This window comes from Glycine soja, chromosome 11 (genome assembly GCF_004193775.1).
Source record: "Glycine soja cultivar W05 chromosome 11, ASM419377v2, whole genome shotgun sequence".
NCBI classification, from domain to species: Eukaryota; Viridiplantae; Streptophyta; class Magnoliopsida; order Fabales; family Fabaceae; genus Glycine; species Glycine soja.
The window spans coordinates 7,758,837-7,778,702 of record NC_041012.1 but is presented as its reverse complement, the minus strand read 5'-3'; the positions used below and the strand labels follow the sequence as shown (position 1 = coordinate 7,778,702).

The 19,866-nt window shown below is 33.7% G+C and overlaps 1 protein-coding gene across 1 annotated transcript; it reads left to right on the top strand.

Moving 5' to 3' along the window:
• The first annotated feature begins 1,908 nt into the window (after window positions 1-1,908).
• Window positions 1,909-19,812, top strand: LOC114377518 (general transcription factor 3C polypeptide 3-like). Its single transcript, XM_028336059.1, has 19 exons — window positions 1,909-2,046; window positions 2,217-2,511; window positions 3,083-3,191; window positions 3,769-3,876; window positions 4,548-4,729; window positions 5,087-5,282; window positions 5,976-6,230; window positions 6,905-7,051; window positions 8,377-8,455; window positions 9,888-10,001; window positions 10,074-10,240; window positions 12,110-12,228; window positions 16,340-16,463; window positions 16,563-16,631; window positions 16,706-16,832; window positions 17,075-17,189; window positions 17,348-17,538; window positions 17,626-17,738; window positions 19,357-19,812. The coding sequence occupies exons 2-19, from the start codon at window positions 2,249-2,251 to the stop codon at window positions 19,621-19,623; spliced, it is 2,745 nt and encodes a 914-aa protein (XP_028191860.1). The 5' UTR covers window positions 1,909-2,046; window positions 2,217-2,248; the 3' UTR covers window positions 19,624-19,812.
• The last annotated feature ends 54 nt before the right edge of the window (window positions 19,813-19,866 follow it).

Genomic DNA, 19,866 nt, shown 5'->3' with positions numbered 1-19,866 from the left:
ATAATAAAATTCTCACACAAATTTAGAAATGTTTGAAATAAAATAACAAATATATGAGATACTACAACAAAATGTATGTTCTCGGCTTGAATACATTCTCTCTGTCTTTTTATCATTTTGGAGAACTCAATTAAGTGACTATGCTTGTTCTAAATAAATATTTAATTTTATAAATAAATGTATTTTTAACATGCTTAAAAGTAAGAATAACTTGTGTAAATACACAAGTATCTTACTAGTTTGGGGGCAATCACAAAAGAGAAAATCGTCCCGCAACTACATACCATCATTTTTATACAAATGTTTTGCAATTCGATGTTTCAATACGTCAAGTACATTAATAATTTATCAAAATATCGATAGTGTCACCAAAGGAATTATTAATATAGTTTATACTAATTTTTCACCAATTTTATTTTCGATGTGTATGGAAAAATATTCAATACAAAAATTTCATTTTCTTGCGAAACATAGTCTTATTTTATTACTAAAATAATAATTTTTAATCGATCTAATGACCCTATTTTATATAGATTTGAAAAACGAAAATCATTTGATTACAAGAAAATAAAGTTTGAAAATTAGACATTAATAAAGCTCTCCTCCCCCAAAACACTGATTGTATTAGATTTAGATAAAAAATTTAAAAAGTCAAAATTGCTATTGATATAATTAAAAAAATTAAAAGATAAAAACTTATCATATAATAACTAAAATTCGATCGAGTATAATATTGAAATAAGATTTATTGAAAAAATTAAGGTTACTATTGATTTTATAATTTAGAAAAAGTTATGAAATAAAAATGAATGGTATAGTATTAAGTTTCAGTTCAGATTTATTTTTTGAATAAAGAAATAAATTTCTTTAAAATAAATATTTTTTTTTATCGTGTGTAAAATTCTTTTAAACACACATCAAGTGACATTAATCTTTAATATAAAAAATAATATATTTAATTTTGCCTAAATAATCTTATTTTGGCTAAATAAAAAAATAATATATTTAATTTTGGCTAAATTCTTTTAAACACACATCAAGTTTATTTTTTTTAAAAGAATAATTGGTTGAATATGATGATTCTAAGTTCGGACTACTAAAATTTCACGTTATTAATAATTTAACCACAAAATGTGTTTCCAGTAAACTAGAAAAATCTATCAATGTGGGCATTGGTGAATGGTGGTTTCGGGGAAGCATGAATCTCGTTGGAGAGAAGGGGGTTCATCGAAACGGCATTTTGGGTTCGACGCTTATGAAGAGAGAATAAATGTGTCGGGCGTAGTAGAAAGGTTTTATGGGTTTGAAGAAGCCAAGCTTCAAAAGGGTGGAATAATGTCTCGTGAAATTGACCACTCAACCAAATAAGAGCAGCGTTGAGTGGCTTGTTCAATCATATAATAAGAGAAATTATTGACAAGAATGTACTAAGCTGTGTGTAGTAATGTTATTTTATGATTTCATTATTTTTTTGGAGATTTAGAATAGTGATACGTGGTTAATGTGAAACAAAGGAATGAGTTAGGAAAATAAAATAAATAGTTGAACGTTATTCCTAATTTTTGTTTGTAGAGATTGTTGTAACTTTTAGAAATAATTTTTGACTTATATATAATAATTGAAAATTTATAGATAATGATAAAGATAAATATTTATTTATAGATAATAAGATAGAAGATAATCATATAATGTGTGTGATTTTATGGATAATTAATTAATAGTAATTATAAAAACTTATTTATATAAAAACTTGACCACTAAGGATCAAACATCCACAGCAGTAATACGACTGACGTGTAATGCCAATGACACATATATTTTGTAGGAGAGGAATTATAAGGATTGTTCAATCATATAAACCGTGATTCTTAATCATTAATATTTTTATTTATTAACTAAGTGAGAAAATAATGGCCCAATCGGGTGCCCTGGCCCCCCTCCATATAACGTGAGGAGCGCGGGTGTATTCCGGTATATTTACAGCTCTGCCTCTACTCCGAAAGAGCATTCTCAAATTACGGTTTCGCTCCTTCTGCCGCGTCGCAGGTAAATGCTATCTCTCTTCTCTCTTTTTTCTTGCAATGCCCGTTTTCTTCTTAGATGGAGAAAGAGGTTAGAGTAATTTAGAAAAAAAGGGGAGGTGTAAATAGCCATAGTCAGATTCAGACTATATATAAATAACGCTGAAACCTTCGGTTTTCTTCGTTGTAAACCAGCGCAAAGAGCTTGAAAGCAGTTATTGAATCTGATGGCGAATGGTGAGGGAAGCGACATTGACGAAGTGAACTATGAAGAGGAAGAAAACACAGCACAGGAGGAAGATGACAATGTCATGGAAGAAGAAGAAGACGAAGAAGATGAGTACACTTTCAGGTTCAAAAACGGGATGAACCCTTTGGACTTTGTTGATGACAATGATGATTCTGGCATTCAACCCTACCAGCGATTCGTGCGTCTTGAACGGGAAGCCCTTGCTGATAAAAAGCGAAAAGCAATTGAACAATGCCATAGGTTGGTTAGTTTCCCCAGCCCTAGTTAATTCCAATGCATTATTTGTTTCTATCTAATAATTGCTCCATTTGTTGTATTAACTGCATTTATAATCGGACTTTTGGATTTCGTATGTGCTCTTTTATTTGTCACTGTTTACTTAGTTATACTTTAATGATCTGTGTTGTGCTCTTGAAGTGGGTGCAACTATGTATTGTTAATTTATTGATTCTGTACTGTGCATGAGCAACTAAGACTGCTGCGATTACGCACTTGTTGAATAGAAGTTGTGATAAATTAGGTCGTTGGTGGTAAATTTCATTTTTATAAAAAAGGAAAATGTTTTAGTGACAAGAAAATAGAGCAGAAGTATAGGGGGTTAAAATATATCCAAAACGGGAAAGCCCTAGTCCTACAGGAAATGTGACATAAAAAGTTCAATGAGCTACTCAAGATTAATCTTGATTACGAGTTCAGATGCTACAAGTGTTGGACAGTTTTAAATGTATCACATGAGATGAGGACGAAATAACTCACTGCAGTCACTTACTTTTAGATGTTTGTTTGACTGTTATTTTGTCTCTAAATGCAGTGAAGAACCACCTTCTAAGATGGCTAGGGAAGGTGATGTTTCTGGGGCAAAGATAGCTGAGATAATGGAAGCAATGGATTATTATGGTGTGCGCAAGAGATCGAGAAAGGTATGGTATGCATATGATCAATCTTAGTCTCCATAACATATTATATTAGCAGTATGTCTAATTGTCTCTATTGAAAAGTTAGATTTGAAAGATAAATTGGTAGTTCGTCATCATTTCAGATTGTGAAGTATATTTCTGTTATAGAATTTAGGTGGGAAAGAGAAAGAAACAGAAAGACAGAGAAAGGAAGAGGGAAAGAGAGAAGAAACATAATAGAGAGGATAGAAGGACAGAGAAGAGAGACATAGAGGTCAAGGAAATGTGCACTGCACTCTGTGATTATCGTTCAGTCTGTCTAAAATACAACAGACCTGCCTTATTTATAGACAGCTACCTAACAGCCATAAAATAACAGTAGCTGACTAAGACTAACTAACTGACATCCTTTTCTTTTGATATTTACATATCCATTTCTTTTATTTTTCTACATAAGCAAAGACTACTATGAAAGAAGTAGTTTGCCTTCCTTTATTTTTCTTATTCTCCATTATTTACTTAGTCTCCTAATATATTTTGTTAGTCATTTTAATGTAACTTACATGATATCTTTTAAATATTCTGTATTTGCCTGATGCAGCCTAAGAAGAGAGGCAGGCGAAAAGGATCAAAGAATAAAGATGACCCTAAGCTAACACAGATGCTGGGTGATGCCACGTTTCACTATGCACGTGGCGATTATGACCAGGCATGTTATTCTGTCATGTGACAATCCTTAGCTTCTGGAAATGGATTTTGCTAGTAGTTACTGTCACAGTTCTATACGTTTAGGAAAAATTGGTGGATAACTAAGTCATTTTACTATATTCATTTCTTTTTTTAGGATTGTTTTCTGGTATCATGTACCTTAGGAGATAATGTAATATTTCTCTTTGTCTAGGCTCTTTGTGTCTTGAGGATGTGATCATCATCTGATGCAACCTGGGGTATTGAATGCATGTGTTTGTTTGACATACCTTTTTGGATCCTTTTTTCTAATCAACCCTGTTTTTTCCCCTCAAAATCTTCCTATTTCCTGATACTAGTTAAGAAATCCAACTTCATCAAATTGATGAAGTATTCACCCTCGCTCATTTGTGATCTGGCTACTACTGTGACTTGCTTTCCAAAGAGATATCATTGCCACCAGCAGAAACTCATTAGGTGGAAGTTTCATTCCTGTTTATTGAAACTCTTTATAACATTACCCACTTCTATTTGTTTCAACTATGCTAGATGGCATAAGAGCTGGGTGTTTAATTTTTCTGATTCTGAATATTCTTTTGTATCTGTTTAAGCTTGAAATTATTATAGATTTTACCACTGTTTTAGGCTTTTCAGATTAGTTATGCATTGCTTTGCTCTGTTGGCTTTTTGCAGGCTAAAGCTGTGTTGCGTGAAGTTATTAGGCTGGCACCAAATTTGCATGAGTCGTATCACACCCTTGGACTTGTCTATACTTCACTCCAGGATTATAAAAGAGCTATGGCCTTATACTTGATTGCTGCTCATTTGGATGCAAAAGAGTCATCTCTTTGGAAAACGATTTTTACCTGGTCCATGTGAGATGGCTTCTCAGTTTTGTTGCCACTCTTATTTTTGTGAAGTTATTCTTCTGGAATAATTTGGCTGCATGAATTTATTCTCCTACTCTAATTGTGAAAGAGGATCAAATTGCATATTTTCATCAAAATGTATCCTTTAAACAAATGACCCATGTATGAAAAAGTGTGTTAATGGAGAATATGGTTCACATTTAATTTCATATTCTATTCCAAAATACCTCTCCACTTTTTTTTTCCTCATTGTCCTTGGAGTTTGTTACTGTTTCTATTATTACTAAGTTTATGCATGTATTAATTTTAAACAATGCTGTAAGAAATAGTATAGTTTGAGTTGAGAACCTTTTTCAAATGCAGAGAACAAGGTTATGTTGATCAAGCCGGTTATTGTCTTTTAAAAGCAATAAAAGCAGATCCCAAAGATGTTACTCTTAGATGTCATCTTGCAAGGCTTTATGCTGAACTTGGACATTATCAAAAAGCTGCTGTTACATATGAGCAAGTACATAAACTATGTTGTGAGAATATTGATGCACTGAAAGCAGCAGCTAAGGTTGGTCTTTTGCTTTCAGACACATGAACATGCGTTTAATTCTCTTATGAATTCAATCCTTTGCTATTATTTTTTTTATGGTTATTTTCTTATGAAGATCATGGTTTGCCTTGTGATTCTTTATAATGCATTTATCTGCATCTGCTTGTATGTCATATGTGATTTTTTGTATGTCACTCTTATCCGGGGGAGCAAACATCTTTAACACGGTAGAGGGGTTCCATTTTGGCAGTAATATTCGGTTTCAGTTGGAAAATGCAGTCAGATAAAATATGATGTTTGAGGGGGTAAAATTCAAATTATTTTATTAGAATATTAGAAGCATGTATTGTATAACTGTATAAACAGTTTTGTAATTGTGTGTACTTGTAAGGGCTGTTAGATATCTGATAACAGAATTAGTTAGTTCAGTTAGTCTGTTAGTTAATTCAGTTAGCCTTTACTGTTAGTTGGTTAGATTCTGTTACTGCTAGTGTAAAATATCAGTCTTTCAATTTTCTCATCTTCTCAAACACTTTCTCACCTTCTCAAACATGTTATCACTCAGTTTTATCCAATATATTTTATTTTTCCAAAATGGCTTACATGCAAAAGTAGAAGGGTTTAGAAACTGATAATATTTTATTTTGCTTTAATTAAATATTTTGTGGTTGACTTTCAATGTTGAATTGAATTTATCCTGCTTTCTATTAGTTCTACAAAAAATGTGGTCAAGTTGAATACTCTGTTCGTATTCTTGAAGACTATATTAAGAGTCAACCGGATGTAGCAAATGCAAGTGTAGTTGATCTGCTGGGTACCATATTGATGGAAACTAAGGCACATGATAGAGCTCTGCAGCATATTGAACATGCTCAAGCAGTAAATGCGAGGAAAGAATTGCCTTTGAATTTGAAAATTAAGGCCGGAATTTGCCATGCTCATCTTGGAAACCTAGAGATGGCTCAGGTGTGTTGCATGCATACTTATAATTGAATTAACTGTCTTTGCCTTAACCATGGCCACTTTTAATTTTGCTTGAACCTCAGATATGTTTATTGATATTCAATAATATCTATGAATGAGTTTTGAGTTGAGATTTTCTTAGTTATCTTTGATTTTGCCTATTTCATTTTGTTTATTCTTTCTTGTGTCCTAATCAATTTATGGGTAACATACATAGTTACCTATCCATCATAATATCTCCATCCATATAATATATCCCTTTTGAAGTTTGGGTTTTGAATGAGATTTTTAAGTAACTTTTTGCTGATTTTCAATGTTAAAGGAGATTTTTGTTTGTCTCTTTCTCTTTTCTTTTTCTTAATAAAAAAACTTGGATTTGTGGTCCTCTTTTATATCATCTTTTTTTCCTTTCTTATAAAATACCTTCTTCTCTTAAAAATAATGTTCAGACTCTTAGTCATTTTACTTCTTTACAACTCTCTCCCCCCACCTCTTTTCCGAAGCATGGTATATCATTATTTTTTAGTAACGTTTTCTGTATTTCTCATTAGCTTAATTTAATACAATGTTGAAGTGCTAACAGATGTGTCTAAGGCCTGCAATGGCAGTGTCTGAATCTTTCTTTTGACTTTACATTCATTTGTAAGTATTACCTAACATTTTCATTTGATTACCAGGTTCTCTTTAATGATTTGAAACCAGAGAATGCAAGCAAGCATATTGACTTGGTTACTGGGGTTGCAGACTCATTAATGGGTCTTGAACATTATAATCCTGCATTGAATTATTATTTGATGTTGGAAGGAAATGTTGAAAAAGAAAATGTATGGTAACTCCTTCCCATTTATAGCAATTATCTGTTTAACTTTATACCAATAATTTGCTTGAGTAGTTGACTTTTTTTTTTTGTCTTATAGTCTGATGAGCTGTATCATTATGCCCCATCTAGTAGGCACATATATAAGATATGGGTATGATACAACGTTACATGGACATGGAACTCATCAAATTTAAAAAATACTGGACAACACAGCTGTAATCAAAAATTTAAATTACAAAAGAGAATTCACGTTTTAAAAATGAGTACAAGTTATAAACACCAAAAAAATACAAAAAATTACCTGGTTATTGTGCTGTCCAATCAATATTGGTATAAAAGTTTTAAAAAGAAAAGTATAAAAATTATAAAAGTGCAATTGAAAGTTTTTAAAAGTTTTCATGCAGTATCCAACATGGATGTGTATCTGACACAAATACAAAATGACACAACCACTATTTAGGCCACTTGAGGGTTTGTGTTAGAAATATATATAAATAAAAATGCATTCATATGTTAAAGAGGAGAAGTGAATGGAAATTGCCATAAACCAACAATCCCAAAAGCTGTTAGGATTAACAGGTTGCAGACTTCTGGGAGTTGTCTATCAAGCACATTAGGGGGTTCTAAGTGCTAGTTAAGTTATGGCATAGATTGATGGATTGTGCTTTGCCGTAGTTAAATTTCATGTTTTTAAGTATGATGGATCTATGCTTTTTACAAGCTGAAAACTTGTGTGTTCTGTGACTCAAGAGATAATGATATGAAGTATTTATGATATTATGAATGTTTTATATAGGCTTTTCTTTAGGGAATTTTACAAGGATCATTTAGTCATCATAGTCCTCACCCCTCACATAAAAAGAATTGATGGTCAATGTTATGTTACACAACTATTGAGATCTATTGGGAAAAATCCAAGTCCCACGTTGCCTAGAAATAGTGCCAAGATAGAGTATATAAGTGGAGGACAATCCTCACCCTATGAGTTAGCTTTTGGGGTTAAGTTAGACCCAAACTCACATTCTAAGATCTATTTTAATAAATTTGTTTTGTTTCTCATTATTTTCTTCTTTGGAATTCGTGATTATCATGCTTTTCCCTGTCTGTCATTTTCTGTCTGAGGGCTTGAAGGAAATGTTAAAGGAATGTATTGCTTATCTGAATCAATTAGCAAATGTAATTGTTTACTGTTTGCAATTTTATTTTATTTTGGCTCCTTTTTGTTGCATGATACTATTTATCCAGTTTAGAAATATATTTTCAGTGTATGCCTTTCATTATCTTCACTATGATATCAGGATAATCTGATATTGAACTACTTTTATGCAGGGTCTTCTATATCTGAAAATTGCTAGGTGTTATATGTCCTTGAAAGAAAGGTCACAAGCAATTCTCTTTTATTCCAAAGGCAAGGTTTTATTTTTAACAAGATAAATGATACTTTGTGAAAACCACTTCCCCGGTTCCCCCTTGTTTTTCAATATATGAAATATTTTATCCATCATTCCTTCTGGTGCTGAAGCTTCTGAAATGAATGTTTTTGTCAAAAGCTCCAAGTTTTGGTTCCAACTTTTTTTCTTTGGGGAGTAGGAGTTCTCTGAGTATCATAGAATCTAGTCTGGCAGCTACAGTTCTTGAATGTATTTTGGTTTGCTTTGCTAGAGTCTTGAGTGATACCCCAATCTTGAGTGATATCTTGCTTATTCAAGTTTGTAAACTTTTTGTCCATCATAACATACCAGAAAATCTTCTAGTATGAATTTTTTTGTGTATAGATCAATAGATAGATTTAATTTTATTTTTAAGATAACCTGATATGGAAACTTGCCCATTAGCTTCTTCATTGAAAGGCAACTACATTTCTTTGGAATAAACTTTTTGTGGGTTTTGATTTGATTATTGGGTGTGCTTCTTTACCATGGAGCAATATTTAATTGTTTGTTTTCAACTTCTAATGGTTTAGGAAGAAACAAATGACTAAAATTTTGTGCGTTAATTTATGTAATTATCTGGTGAGGTTGGTGCATTGGTTGGAAATAATGATTGCATCTTTAAGGGTGTCTCTCACCCTAGATTTGCTTTGGAATAGAATTTTGTTGTGGCTTCTCTCAACTGATTTGCTCGTGGATGTTACAATGAGTTTCTGTTTCAGGTTTGCAAAGAAATTGAGCATGCTTCATTCTTGATTTTTATCATTTTCGGTGTCTCTCTTCTTCTTCTTCCTTTTTTTTTTTTGCATTGAGGATATCTTGGGCTGGCTTGCTTAAACTTAAGAAAAGCAATTTTGAAATCAGTGCTTTTTAAAAAAAAATGTTTTTTTAATAAGTAGATTTTGCTTCTCAAAATAAGCAGAAAACAGTTTTTTCTAAGCAGAAACAATTTAGACAAACACACTAAGAAAACAAAAAGCTGCTTATTTTATTAAAATAAGTTTAAACAAACTCACCCCTTATCTCCTTCCCTTTATTCTACTTTTGCTTTTTTACCCTTTCTTTTCCATTTAAAAATTCGAATTTATGATTCATGAATTATTAGTTGAAGTTTCAAAACCCCTCTTTTGATTTTATATTCTTTTGCTTAGGGGAGAAAAAAAGAAACTGTGTCAAAATTCAAAATTCTAGTACATATGTATCACATCCTGTTCTGAATTAGAATTGGGACTTCAGAATTGAGTTCAGTTGTAAGAGCATATCTTTAGCTTGTATATCCAGTGACAGTGAAGCAATACTTGTTGTCATTGTTTTCTGATGATTGCTTTGTTGTGATATGTCATTGCTTTGTTTACTACTTTCATTTTTAATATTCATATTCCTTCATTGCTAAACAAGATTTTGTTTCAGCTCTTGAAACACTACAAGATGATGTTGATGCACGCATAACTCTAGCTTCACTTCTGCTTGAAGAGGGAAAAGAAGATGAAGCCATATTCTTGCTGTCTCCTCCAAAGGATTCTGGTACTTCCAACATGTTTTCCTTCTTTGTGATTGAAATACTTCAATGGAGATTTTAATGTGAAATTCTTGCAGATTTTGGTGAAGCACCTTCTGGAAAGTCAAATAGATGGTGGTTTGATATAAGAATAAAACTGAAGCTCTGCAACATTTATTGGAATAGAGGGACGCTTGATGATTTTGTGGATACAATTTTCCCTTTGATTCGTGAATCATTGTATGTTGCAACTTGTCGACAGAAGGTAATATTTGAGAAGCTAAAATTTGAGCTCTCTCTCACACACAGTCAAATACAGATAGGTAGATGCTCATGGACACTATGCATTCTGCTTGCTTTTAGAATGTTAACATGTTGATAAAGATAAACTACATTATTCCAATTAGATCTTCAAAATTGATTTGTCTGTTCAAAAGGTGTAACTGGGGACTTCATAACATTTTTTGTGTAAGTCTGGCAGCCTCCCAACCCAAACCTGCAAAAAGTTGTTTAATCTTGCATTTAGGGTTTGGTTTCTTAATGTTTTTTTCTCTTGAGAATGTTATAGTGGGTTAGTTGGGATTTTGTAGATAATGTCATACAAAGAAAGGGGTTTGTATTTAGGTGGAAAAATCAACTGTGAACCACAAACTTGGACCCAAACACTGGACAATGGACATTACATGGATACAGATGCAGTTGATGTTTAAAATACAGGACACTGGGTCATTGCACACACACACACAGGAGAAGTTTCCATGCTTCATATGGAATCAACATCTCGTTAGCACTTCCTATAGGATTAGGAAGTGGGTTGGAGTTAGAGTTGTTTCCATTTTGGATATCTGGTGCCTTCTTTCCTTTGGGAAGGTACATGGAGGCTATGCTTTGCCTGCATTCTGTTAAAATATATGAAAATTACAATATTATCTTGATCATATCTCAGATTATCCTTTAGGATTAGTTTCCTTATTTCTTTGTTATCCTTAACTCATGATTTCTTTCCTTATTTAGTTTAAGATTATGATTAGAGTGAGTGTAAGTATTATAGGTTTTATGATCATATCTTCAACATTGTAAGACAACGCGTAAATCACATCCATTATCCATATCAATCTTACAGTATTTCTCTCCTTTTCCTCCATCTATCTATATCTAAACCCCATAATTTTAACACATCCAAGTAGTGTGTGGTTTATTCTGTTTTACAGTGTGTTTGGTTGGATAAGAATGACCATCATTGCACCCACAAGTTAAATGTTTTTTGTTTAAATGTATTTAATAATTTTATTTTTGCCCCCATAAAAAAATTGATGTCCCTATAAGACAATTTTTTAAAACCAATGTAGAAAATTATAAGAGATAAAAGAGAGAATAATTTGGCAATAATTTTATTACTTTAGCTTTCTAATTTTTATCATTTCCCAAACACTAAACCCACCATATTTCTGAGAAGAAACATCATCCCTAACATAGAAAAAGATTAAGAGACTCATAAGTCATAAAAGATTTCTTGCCCCCACCAAGGGGGTCTAACTCAGTTGATTGAACATGATGTGTGAGTTCTTGTAAATCTCCTAGTACCTATTTTTTATTCCTACGGATAAAAAAAAAAGATTTCTTTATGGCCATATTGTCGAGGTCATCACTTGCCCCTTACATTTCTTGTGTTAGCATAGTGGTGATGGTCAGTCCTCCTGCTTTGCTTGAGGTTTATGCAACGGAATTTCTGTTGATATGTTTTGGGGACCAATTTGATCCTTTTATATGAAAGATTTGAGTTATAAACATGGTAAAAAGCACAGGCTTCTTCAAACCTTGTTCTGGGCCTCTCAATATCATCAGAAGAATGAGTGTGACATAGAGGCTCTAATGACACATTGTGGACATACTTATTCTGAGAGCTTAAACTTTTGTCTGCAGGCTCTAAAATGGTTTGTCTCTAAAAATATGTGAAAGATTGGTCATCTTATTTTCATTTTTTAGCCCTTTTGACTTATTTTTTTCAATTTTTTTGTAATTACTGTGGGATTTATTGTCCTCTGCCTAGTGTTTTTTTTTCCTGCTTTTATAATTATTTCTTGTTTTGCCATAAAAGAAAGTCAATACATGTCATCATTGGTTCTTGTTGTAGGGTAAATCAAAAAAGCGTCTCTCCAAAAGAGATCTGGTTGAAAGGGTTAGGGTTCTGGATGGTCCGGAAAAGGATAATGTATTTCGGGGATTTAGACCAGTTGCTGCACCATCTGACCTGTGAGTGTTGTATCTCACATTATTGTAATCATATTTCTAACTCTATCATGACATGTACAATCAGGTGCATTAACATCATCTAATTCTGTTGAGTACTTGAGTATGGAAAGTTGTAAAGACCATTGTGAGTTAGTGTTGACTGTTAAAGGTGATTGAGGGATTGATTCTAGTTGATAGATTGTTGTTGATTAGGATTCTAATTGAGGGTCGATTGATAGATAACCGTTCATATGTATACCCCCTTCCCCCAGTTATCTCTATTTTTTCATGAAATGCTCTAGTTTTTTTTTGCTCAGCAAAAGTAGAAATCTTATTAATATATGAAAGTACCAGTGGTACTATAAATACATATAGGCTGTAGGGATCCATCTGGGTTCCTTTTATTACAGAACCAGAGAAGATACACCTAACAGAATTACATAGCTTCATCATCTAGTAGCCCCTTCTAGTTACTAAACCCTTCCTTTAAATTACTGGACCATTGGTTAAAATGTACTACGAAATCCTTCTCCATGGATTTGACCCACGTCCAAATTAAGAGGACAGCATCATCCAACAGTTTGCTTCCATCAAAACTTCCATTTTGAAAAACTATTTTGTTTCTATGCTGCCAAATTGTTCTTGTGAGAGCAATCCACCAGCATTTCCATCTTGTAGCCTTCTTTCCATGGTCTTTCCCGATTCCATGCTGCAAAAAGTGATCCCTTGGGTTTTGAGGTAGAGCTGTCGTTAGGTTAACCCAGGACAATGACTCCCACCATATAGGGAGGATGTTGGTGCAGTTGAAGAATAGGTGAGTAGCCTCCTCCTCTTCAATTTTGCAGAAAGGGCACAGCGTATCCGTTAACATCACTTGTCTCCTTCTTAGGTTTGACTTTGTTGGTAGGCTATCCCTAATTAGCCTCCAGGCAAACACCGCTGACTTGGCTGAAATTTTGAGTTTCCAGAGTTCCACAAAATCTGAATTCTGATATGCCCCCTCTTCTTCTCTCCTTTTTTTTTTTTTTGGTCGGCAAAAATAATATATATTAATATAATCAGTACCAGCGGTACTATCAATACAAAAGTTAGACTACCAGCCACATGGTTCCAACTTCAGACTAAGAACAGTCCCGAAGGGAACCAATAGCTGGAATCAATCTGTTACATTCCATTTCCTATGGATTCTACCCCACTGTATTTACAAAAACTGATGAAATGTTAGTCGACCAGTAGCTGTAAGGGAGTGCAAAGTCTTCTTCTCTCCTTATTAGGTCATACCCGGTTTTTGTTGAGTAATGTCCACTTGAGCCATGTTTCCATACCCAGATGTCCTCCTTTAGAGGGTGGAGTTGCTGCTGCGATATCTCCCCGATAAAGGAATCTGCCATTGCCACTTCACTGTCAAAAAGGGGTCTCCTCCAGTTAAGCTTCCATTCCCATCCGCTGATAAAGTTACTCCTCGGCTGCATGATGGTTTGATTTTGCTGGCATGAGATCTGGTATAACCTTGGGTATTTCTCCATCAGTGGTGCTTAAGATTCCAGCCAGCGGTCCTCCCAAAATCTAAATTTATCTCCCCGCCCACCTTCCACCAAGTAGAATCATATCTGCTCCTTGTTCCTTCCTCAAGTGTCCTCTACCCGCCATACTTTGAGTTGAGTAGCTTGACCCATTGATCTTTCTGCTTGTGGAAGAGCTCCCAACGCCATTTCCCTAGCAAAGCTGAATTAAAAGTCTTGAGATCTTTGATGTCGAGGCCACCTTTCTCTTTTGGTAAACACACTGTCTTCCAATTGACCCAAGCTATCTTCCTTTGCTCCGGACCTCCTCCCCATAGGAATTTTCGCTGAATGGCTTCCAGTTTTGCTATTACTTTTGACGGGACCCTGAAAAAAGAGAAAATAGATGGGAATTGCTGTTAGGACAGAATTAATGAGAATCACTCTCCCTCCGAAGGATATGTGTCTGTGTTTCCATGTAGCTAACTTTCCCTCACATTTTCTGAATATAGGATCCCAAAACACACTACGCCTTGGATTATCCCCAATGGGGATGCCCAGATACTTAAATGGCAAAGACAAAATTCTGCAGTTAAGGTTATTTTTTTGAGGGTTGATTGATAGATAAGCAATCATATACTCCCTTCCCCCAATTTCCTCTCTTTAATTCGTGGCCACCCTTGACCTGCCTTAATTGTGGCCTCTTGGAACACCTTCACTGTGCTGAGTTTGAGAGGGTGTTTAATCTTGCATTGACTAGAGATATATCCGATTTAATCCTTATAAAGCTTGGGCAATTCTCACCTTACAAGTCAGTTTTGTGGAGTTTGATTTATTCTATATAAGCCCAAATTCTAAGATAGTATCAAAGTCTATACTAGTGCTTGTTGTTGTGTCTATCAGACCACTCGTTATCTGGTTGTTATTGGACCACCGTTAGATTCTGTGAACTTTACAATTGACTGAGATGTCCAGTTCTTGACATGGAGTATTGGAGATCCCACGTTGATTAGTGATATGATCAAAATTAAGTGAAGGACAACCCTCACTCTATGGGTTAGCTTTTGGGGTTGAGCTGGATCCAAACCCAAATTCTAAGATGGGTTCACAGGAAAGGTGTGCTATACAAGTTACTGCATCAACACAATTGTCTGAGGAGAATTTCAATGGAAGATCAAACATGTCAATTGTCAAACCTGTCATACAGATCAATTATTGATACAGTTGAATGTATTGAAAATTTGACTTCTGAGTTAAGAAGTTAAACATGTAGGTAGAAGACAAGGTCTCTGATTTATGTGGCAAAATGGACAAATCCATTGAACATGGAAGAGTACAACAACACGATGCCCTCATAGTAACCAATTAGAACATGTTAGCTGATATACAAAATTGCACTAAATAGCAACCAAATACAACAGGAGACGAGAGACACCCTCATAAACCATTCTCACTCTGCCACTGTTGGAGCTCCACCTCGCTCTGCTAGTGCCGCATTGGGCCCTCGTTGCTGCTGTGTATGGGTCACCACTGTTACCGTCGCAATTCGATTGTTGCTATCATGTGCGGACTTGGGTCTCTCTCTCCCAGTCACTTGTCTCTCCCTGTTCTGTTCTATCTTTTCTTTACATTCTCCGTGAAAGAGAGATTAGGAGAAGTTTTTGAAAAGATGTGCTAAATGTACTGTGCTACTGAAAAAGGCTATTGTCTTCCTTTTTGAATAGATGTGTTAAACTTGTGGTTATTGCCGAAACAGTCATGCTCTCTCAATATTGTAAATAAGCTCTTTCAATCAGCCTGTATGGAGTTTTTTCAACACAAATGATTTTTTTTTTTTTAGTTTTTTTTAAATTATCGTCCGCTATGTATTTAACTATTTGGATTTATGCTATGATTATGAATTTTTAATTTAAGTTTATTAAATATTGTAGTAGAAATATTTTCTTTATGCATATGTATTATATATAAATTTAGGTAGGAATGTAGGATCTTAGATCTGATTAACAATCCTCTGAGTTGCGAGTTTTCAACTTCTTCCCGATTGTAGTTAAAATCTCAATTTTAACAACCTTTACTAAGCTACTACTTGGAAGAGAATTAATAATTAAAATGCTCCTATTTCCAACAACTTCTATGCCTAAGATGGACTTGGGTCTATTTTTCAACAGATGGCTTCATAGATTTTAGGCTAGGTTAAAGAGTTTGTGAATTCACTTGTCCTTCTAGTTGTGGGCAATAGGATTAAAATATTCGGTATTTGTTTAGTCTAATGAATTAAAAGGCATTAACTAAAAATGAATTTTATTTACCAAAATTTATAAGAGTATTTTTAGTATTATTATGCCTAAAAATTTAAATAATTTATTTAATTAAATATATCCTCTCTATTACCTTATTCTATATTTGAAAAACCATAGCATCCCCCTTGCCAATATCTGTGGTACACATATCATGCATGTTATCTGTGTATCATAGATCTACAGTCATTATTCTCTTCAAATCCTCTGCAGATATTACAACCAAATTTTTTGGGTGAATAATTTCTCTTATTGTTTATGTTTTTGCATGTTGTTGGCCCTTGCTACATGTGGATACAAAGTGAAAGAATTTCTCTTATTTTCTGAAATTAGGTTGAAAGCTTCCAGGGCAAAAAAGTTGCTCCAGAAGAAGGCAATTGAAAAGGAGAAAAGAAAAGCTGAGGCACTGGCCTCTGGAATTGACTGGCTAAGTGATGATTCAGATGATGAGCCTCAGGTAACCACTGGTTTGGTGTTGTGTACTCACTTCTAGAACAGATGTCTTGATGATAATGTGTTAACTCCCTTTTGTGTTTATTGCATGTGATATTTTTAGAAAGAAAACAGAGAACCTCCCTTGTGTAATCTTCTCAAAGATGAAGAACATCACCAGCTAATAATTGATGTTAGTGCTTCATTTTTTTTTTTGCGGCACCCCTTTTCCTCTGTAATGTCTGACCCCTTAATATTATTGTACAGTTGTGCAAGGCATTAGCATCCTTGCAAAGGTATTGGGAAGCACTGGAGATTATTAATCTCTTTCTAAGATTGGCCCATACATCTCTGTCTACTGAAAAAAAAGAGGAGCTTCGATCTCTTGGAGCTCGTAAGTCCCGAACCCTGACAGGCTTGTACTTCTAGATTAATTCTTTGGTTCCAACTTTTCTCATTCCAAGAAATCAAAATAATAGTTGAAGAATTTTACTGCTTATTTGTTTGTTTCATTCCCTTCATTAGGTTTATACAACTCATAGCATGAATGTTCTTTTTACATAGAAAGAAAATTAATTTGTTTTAGGGAGGGAAAATATATATCTTGCTGATAAAACAAATACATGTTCTCCACAGAAATGGCATATAACACCACAGATCCGAAACATGGGTTTGATTGTGTAAAATACATTGTTCAGCAACATCCACACAGTGTTGCAGCTTGGAATTGCTACTACAAGGTTATCTCAAGGTAATTTGTGGATGCAAGGAACCATGGGTTCTTGGCAAAACGTTGGTTAGGCTATCTAATTTGCTGTAATAGTTGGAGTTGGACATAGATTTATGACCTAAAGAAAAAAAGGATCTGGCTTTGTAAATTTCATTTACTTGTTTTATCCTGGTTAATAGATTGGAAAACCGAGATACAAGACATTACAAATTTGTACGTGGTATGCAAGGAAAGTTTGTGGATTGTGTGCCTCCTATCCTTATTTCTGGGCATCAGTTTACCATATGTAGCCATCATCAAGATGCAGCAAGGAAATACCTTGAAGCTTATAAACTATTGCCAGAGAATCCTTTGGTTAATCTTTGTGTTGGTATGTTTTTCATTTCATGCTTTCTTTGTGTTTTTCCTAGCCAAGAACAAGCAGTAATTGATATATTATTTTATCAATGTTTCTCAGGAACAGCCTTGATCAACTTAGCATTGGGTTTAAGACTTCAAAATAAGCATCAATGTGTTGTACAAGGTTTAGCATTCCTCTACAATAATTTGAGAATCTGCGAGAACAGCCAGGTTTGTCTGCTCAGCATTTCATGAATATTTTTGTGCCCGTTTAAGAAGAAAATGTTTTATTATTAATAAAAGATGATAATAAGAAAAAGATATCACCTTTTTTTATACATAGGACTGGCTAAGTTCGTGTACATATTCTACAAATTCTTATCCAATAGAAAATTATGCTCGGGTAATTATTATCAACCGCTGAGTACAAACTACAAAGCAAACTTACACCATTGAATCAATTATCGTTTTGCCTTGTACAGCTACAAATTACAAAGCATGCTTAATCTATTTAGTCAATTATCACTTTGCCTTCAACAAATTACAAAGTAAACTTACACCACTGAATCTAACATTAAAAAAATGCAGCCCCTACCTCAGCCTGGACGTCGGTGGTCTAGTGTCTATCCTTTGGCAGGGGCCTGTCTACTCTTAAATTATTCATTAAAATACACAATTTGGAGAGTATTCTCTCAATTAGACATTCTCAATATGCTTTCTTTTTTCTCCTCTGGATATGTATTTCACACACTATCTCTGTAACTAGCTAAAAAAAAATCTCTCCACCATCTTAAACTATTTTTCATTTATCTATATCTTTGTACTGATTTTCTTAACAACCTATCTCTTCCAATCTACTGCCCTCTTTTATCTCTATCTTTAAATTGAATTTCAGTAGTTTTTTAAAATAAAATTGTCGATAGTTGGAAATTACTTTATATCACAATTTAAGTTGTTCATTGTGAATCCAAAATTATAATTTATATATTCGAAAATATTTATTTAATATGAATCTGAATTATAATATAATTTATACACTAAAAATACTTATTTATTATGAACTTTAATTATATAAAATAAACTTTTATCCTATGCAATACTAGTTAATTCTTAATTTTCTAGTGTTTATTTTTCTAAAACAAAAGAAATGTGAAAGTGTCGCTTGCATATATAGTGGGTTTAGCCAGAATATACGACCAACCTGTATTAAGTCACGGGAGAGCCCAGTTAAATGTGGGTCGCAATATGTTGATTTTCGAGATCACTCCATCTTGGTGATTGCTTTTTGCACCACTTTTATTTTTATAATCACACCACCATTTATTCTTTCTTAAAAAAATTATTCCAATGCTATCCCCCTTGTAAATAACATGGGTGAGTTAATTTCTTTCTAGAATTAAAATTCCGGAAATAAATTTATGGAAGTGTTTTTGAATGTTTTCTGGCAATTCAATTCTGGAATGTTTTGTTAATCACTTCTAGAACTTAAATTCTGAAAGCTGTTTAAAATATGTTTTGGAGAGATATAAACATTTTTAGAACAAAATGTTTAATGGAACATAAATTTTTATAGTAGAAATTCCAAAAAAAAAAAAATAAAGGATTGTGTAATTTAGTATAAAGGAATGGTTTTTATAATTTGACCAATCATCTATCATTAGGATCTCGTCTCAACTCTGATTTGCTTAGAGCGTCCAATTTATTGATTCTTGAAAAATCGTTGAGCTACTTTAAATGAATTGAAGTAACAGATTTTCTGATATTGAACATAGGTAGGTGATTATTTTGATGAGTTTCTTGCTTTTTCATACGGTGAGAGTAGTGAGGTAAGCAATTAATTTTTTTGCAGGAATCCTTGTACAACATAGCTCGGGCATTCCATCATGTTGGACTTGTAACTCTGGCGGTTATTTATTATGAGAAAGTGATTGCTATGTGCGAGAGAGACTATCCAATTCCAAAACTTCCCAATGAAAATTCAGATATCATCGAAACTCATAAACCTGGTTACTGTGACCTTCGCAGAGAGGCAGCTTACAATTTGCATTTAATCTACAAAAAAAGTGGTGCTCTTGATCTTGCTAGGCAAGTTCTCAGAGATTATTGTACCTTGTGAGTTTACATGTACCTTGTGAGCCACAATGGTCTTATGTACAAAAAATTTAGAAACGTTTGCTATGCAATATAATTTATTAGGTTTCCATATATAATAATGGTATTCATTTATTAAGTCACTACAAATACCGAGCAACAGTGATTTAAAGACGTGCTGCAGTGTTCATTACTCCTTTTTTTTCCCATGAAAGTTTGCTTTTTTGTATATTTTTAGGCGTCAAACTAGCATGGGTAAGTTGTCTAT

Coding starts and splice junctions, on each gene's coding strand:
- LOC114377518 (XM_028336059.1), top strand. CDS start 2,249: ATGGCGAATGGTGAGGGAAGCGACATTGACGAAGTGAACTATGAAGAG. Junction 3,192..3,768: donor TGCGCAAGAGATCGAGAAAG/GTATGGTATGCA, acceptor TGCCTGATGCAG/CCTAAGAAGAGAGGCAGGCG. Junction 5,283..5,975: donor CACTGAAAGCAGCAGCTAAG/GTTGGTCTTTTG, acceptor GCTTTCTATTAG/TTCTACAAAAAATGTGGTCA.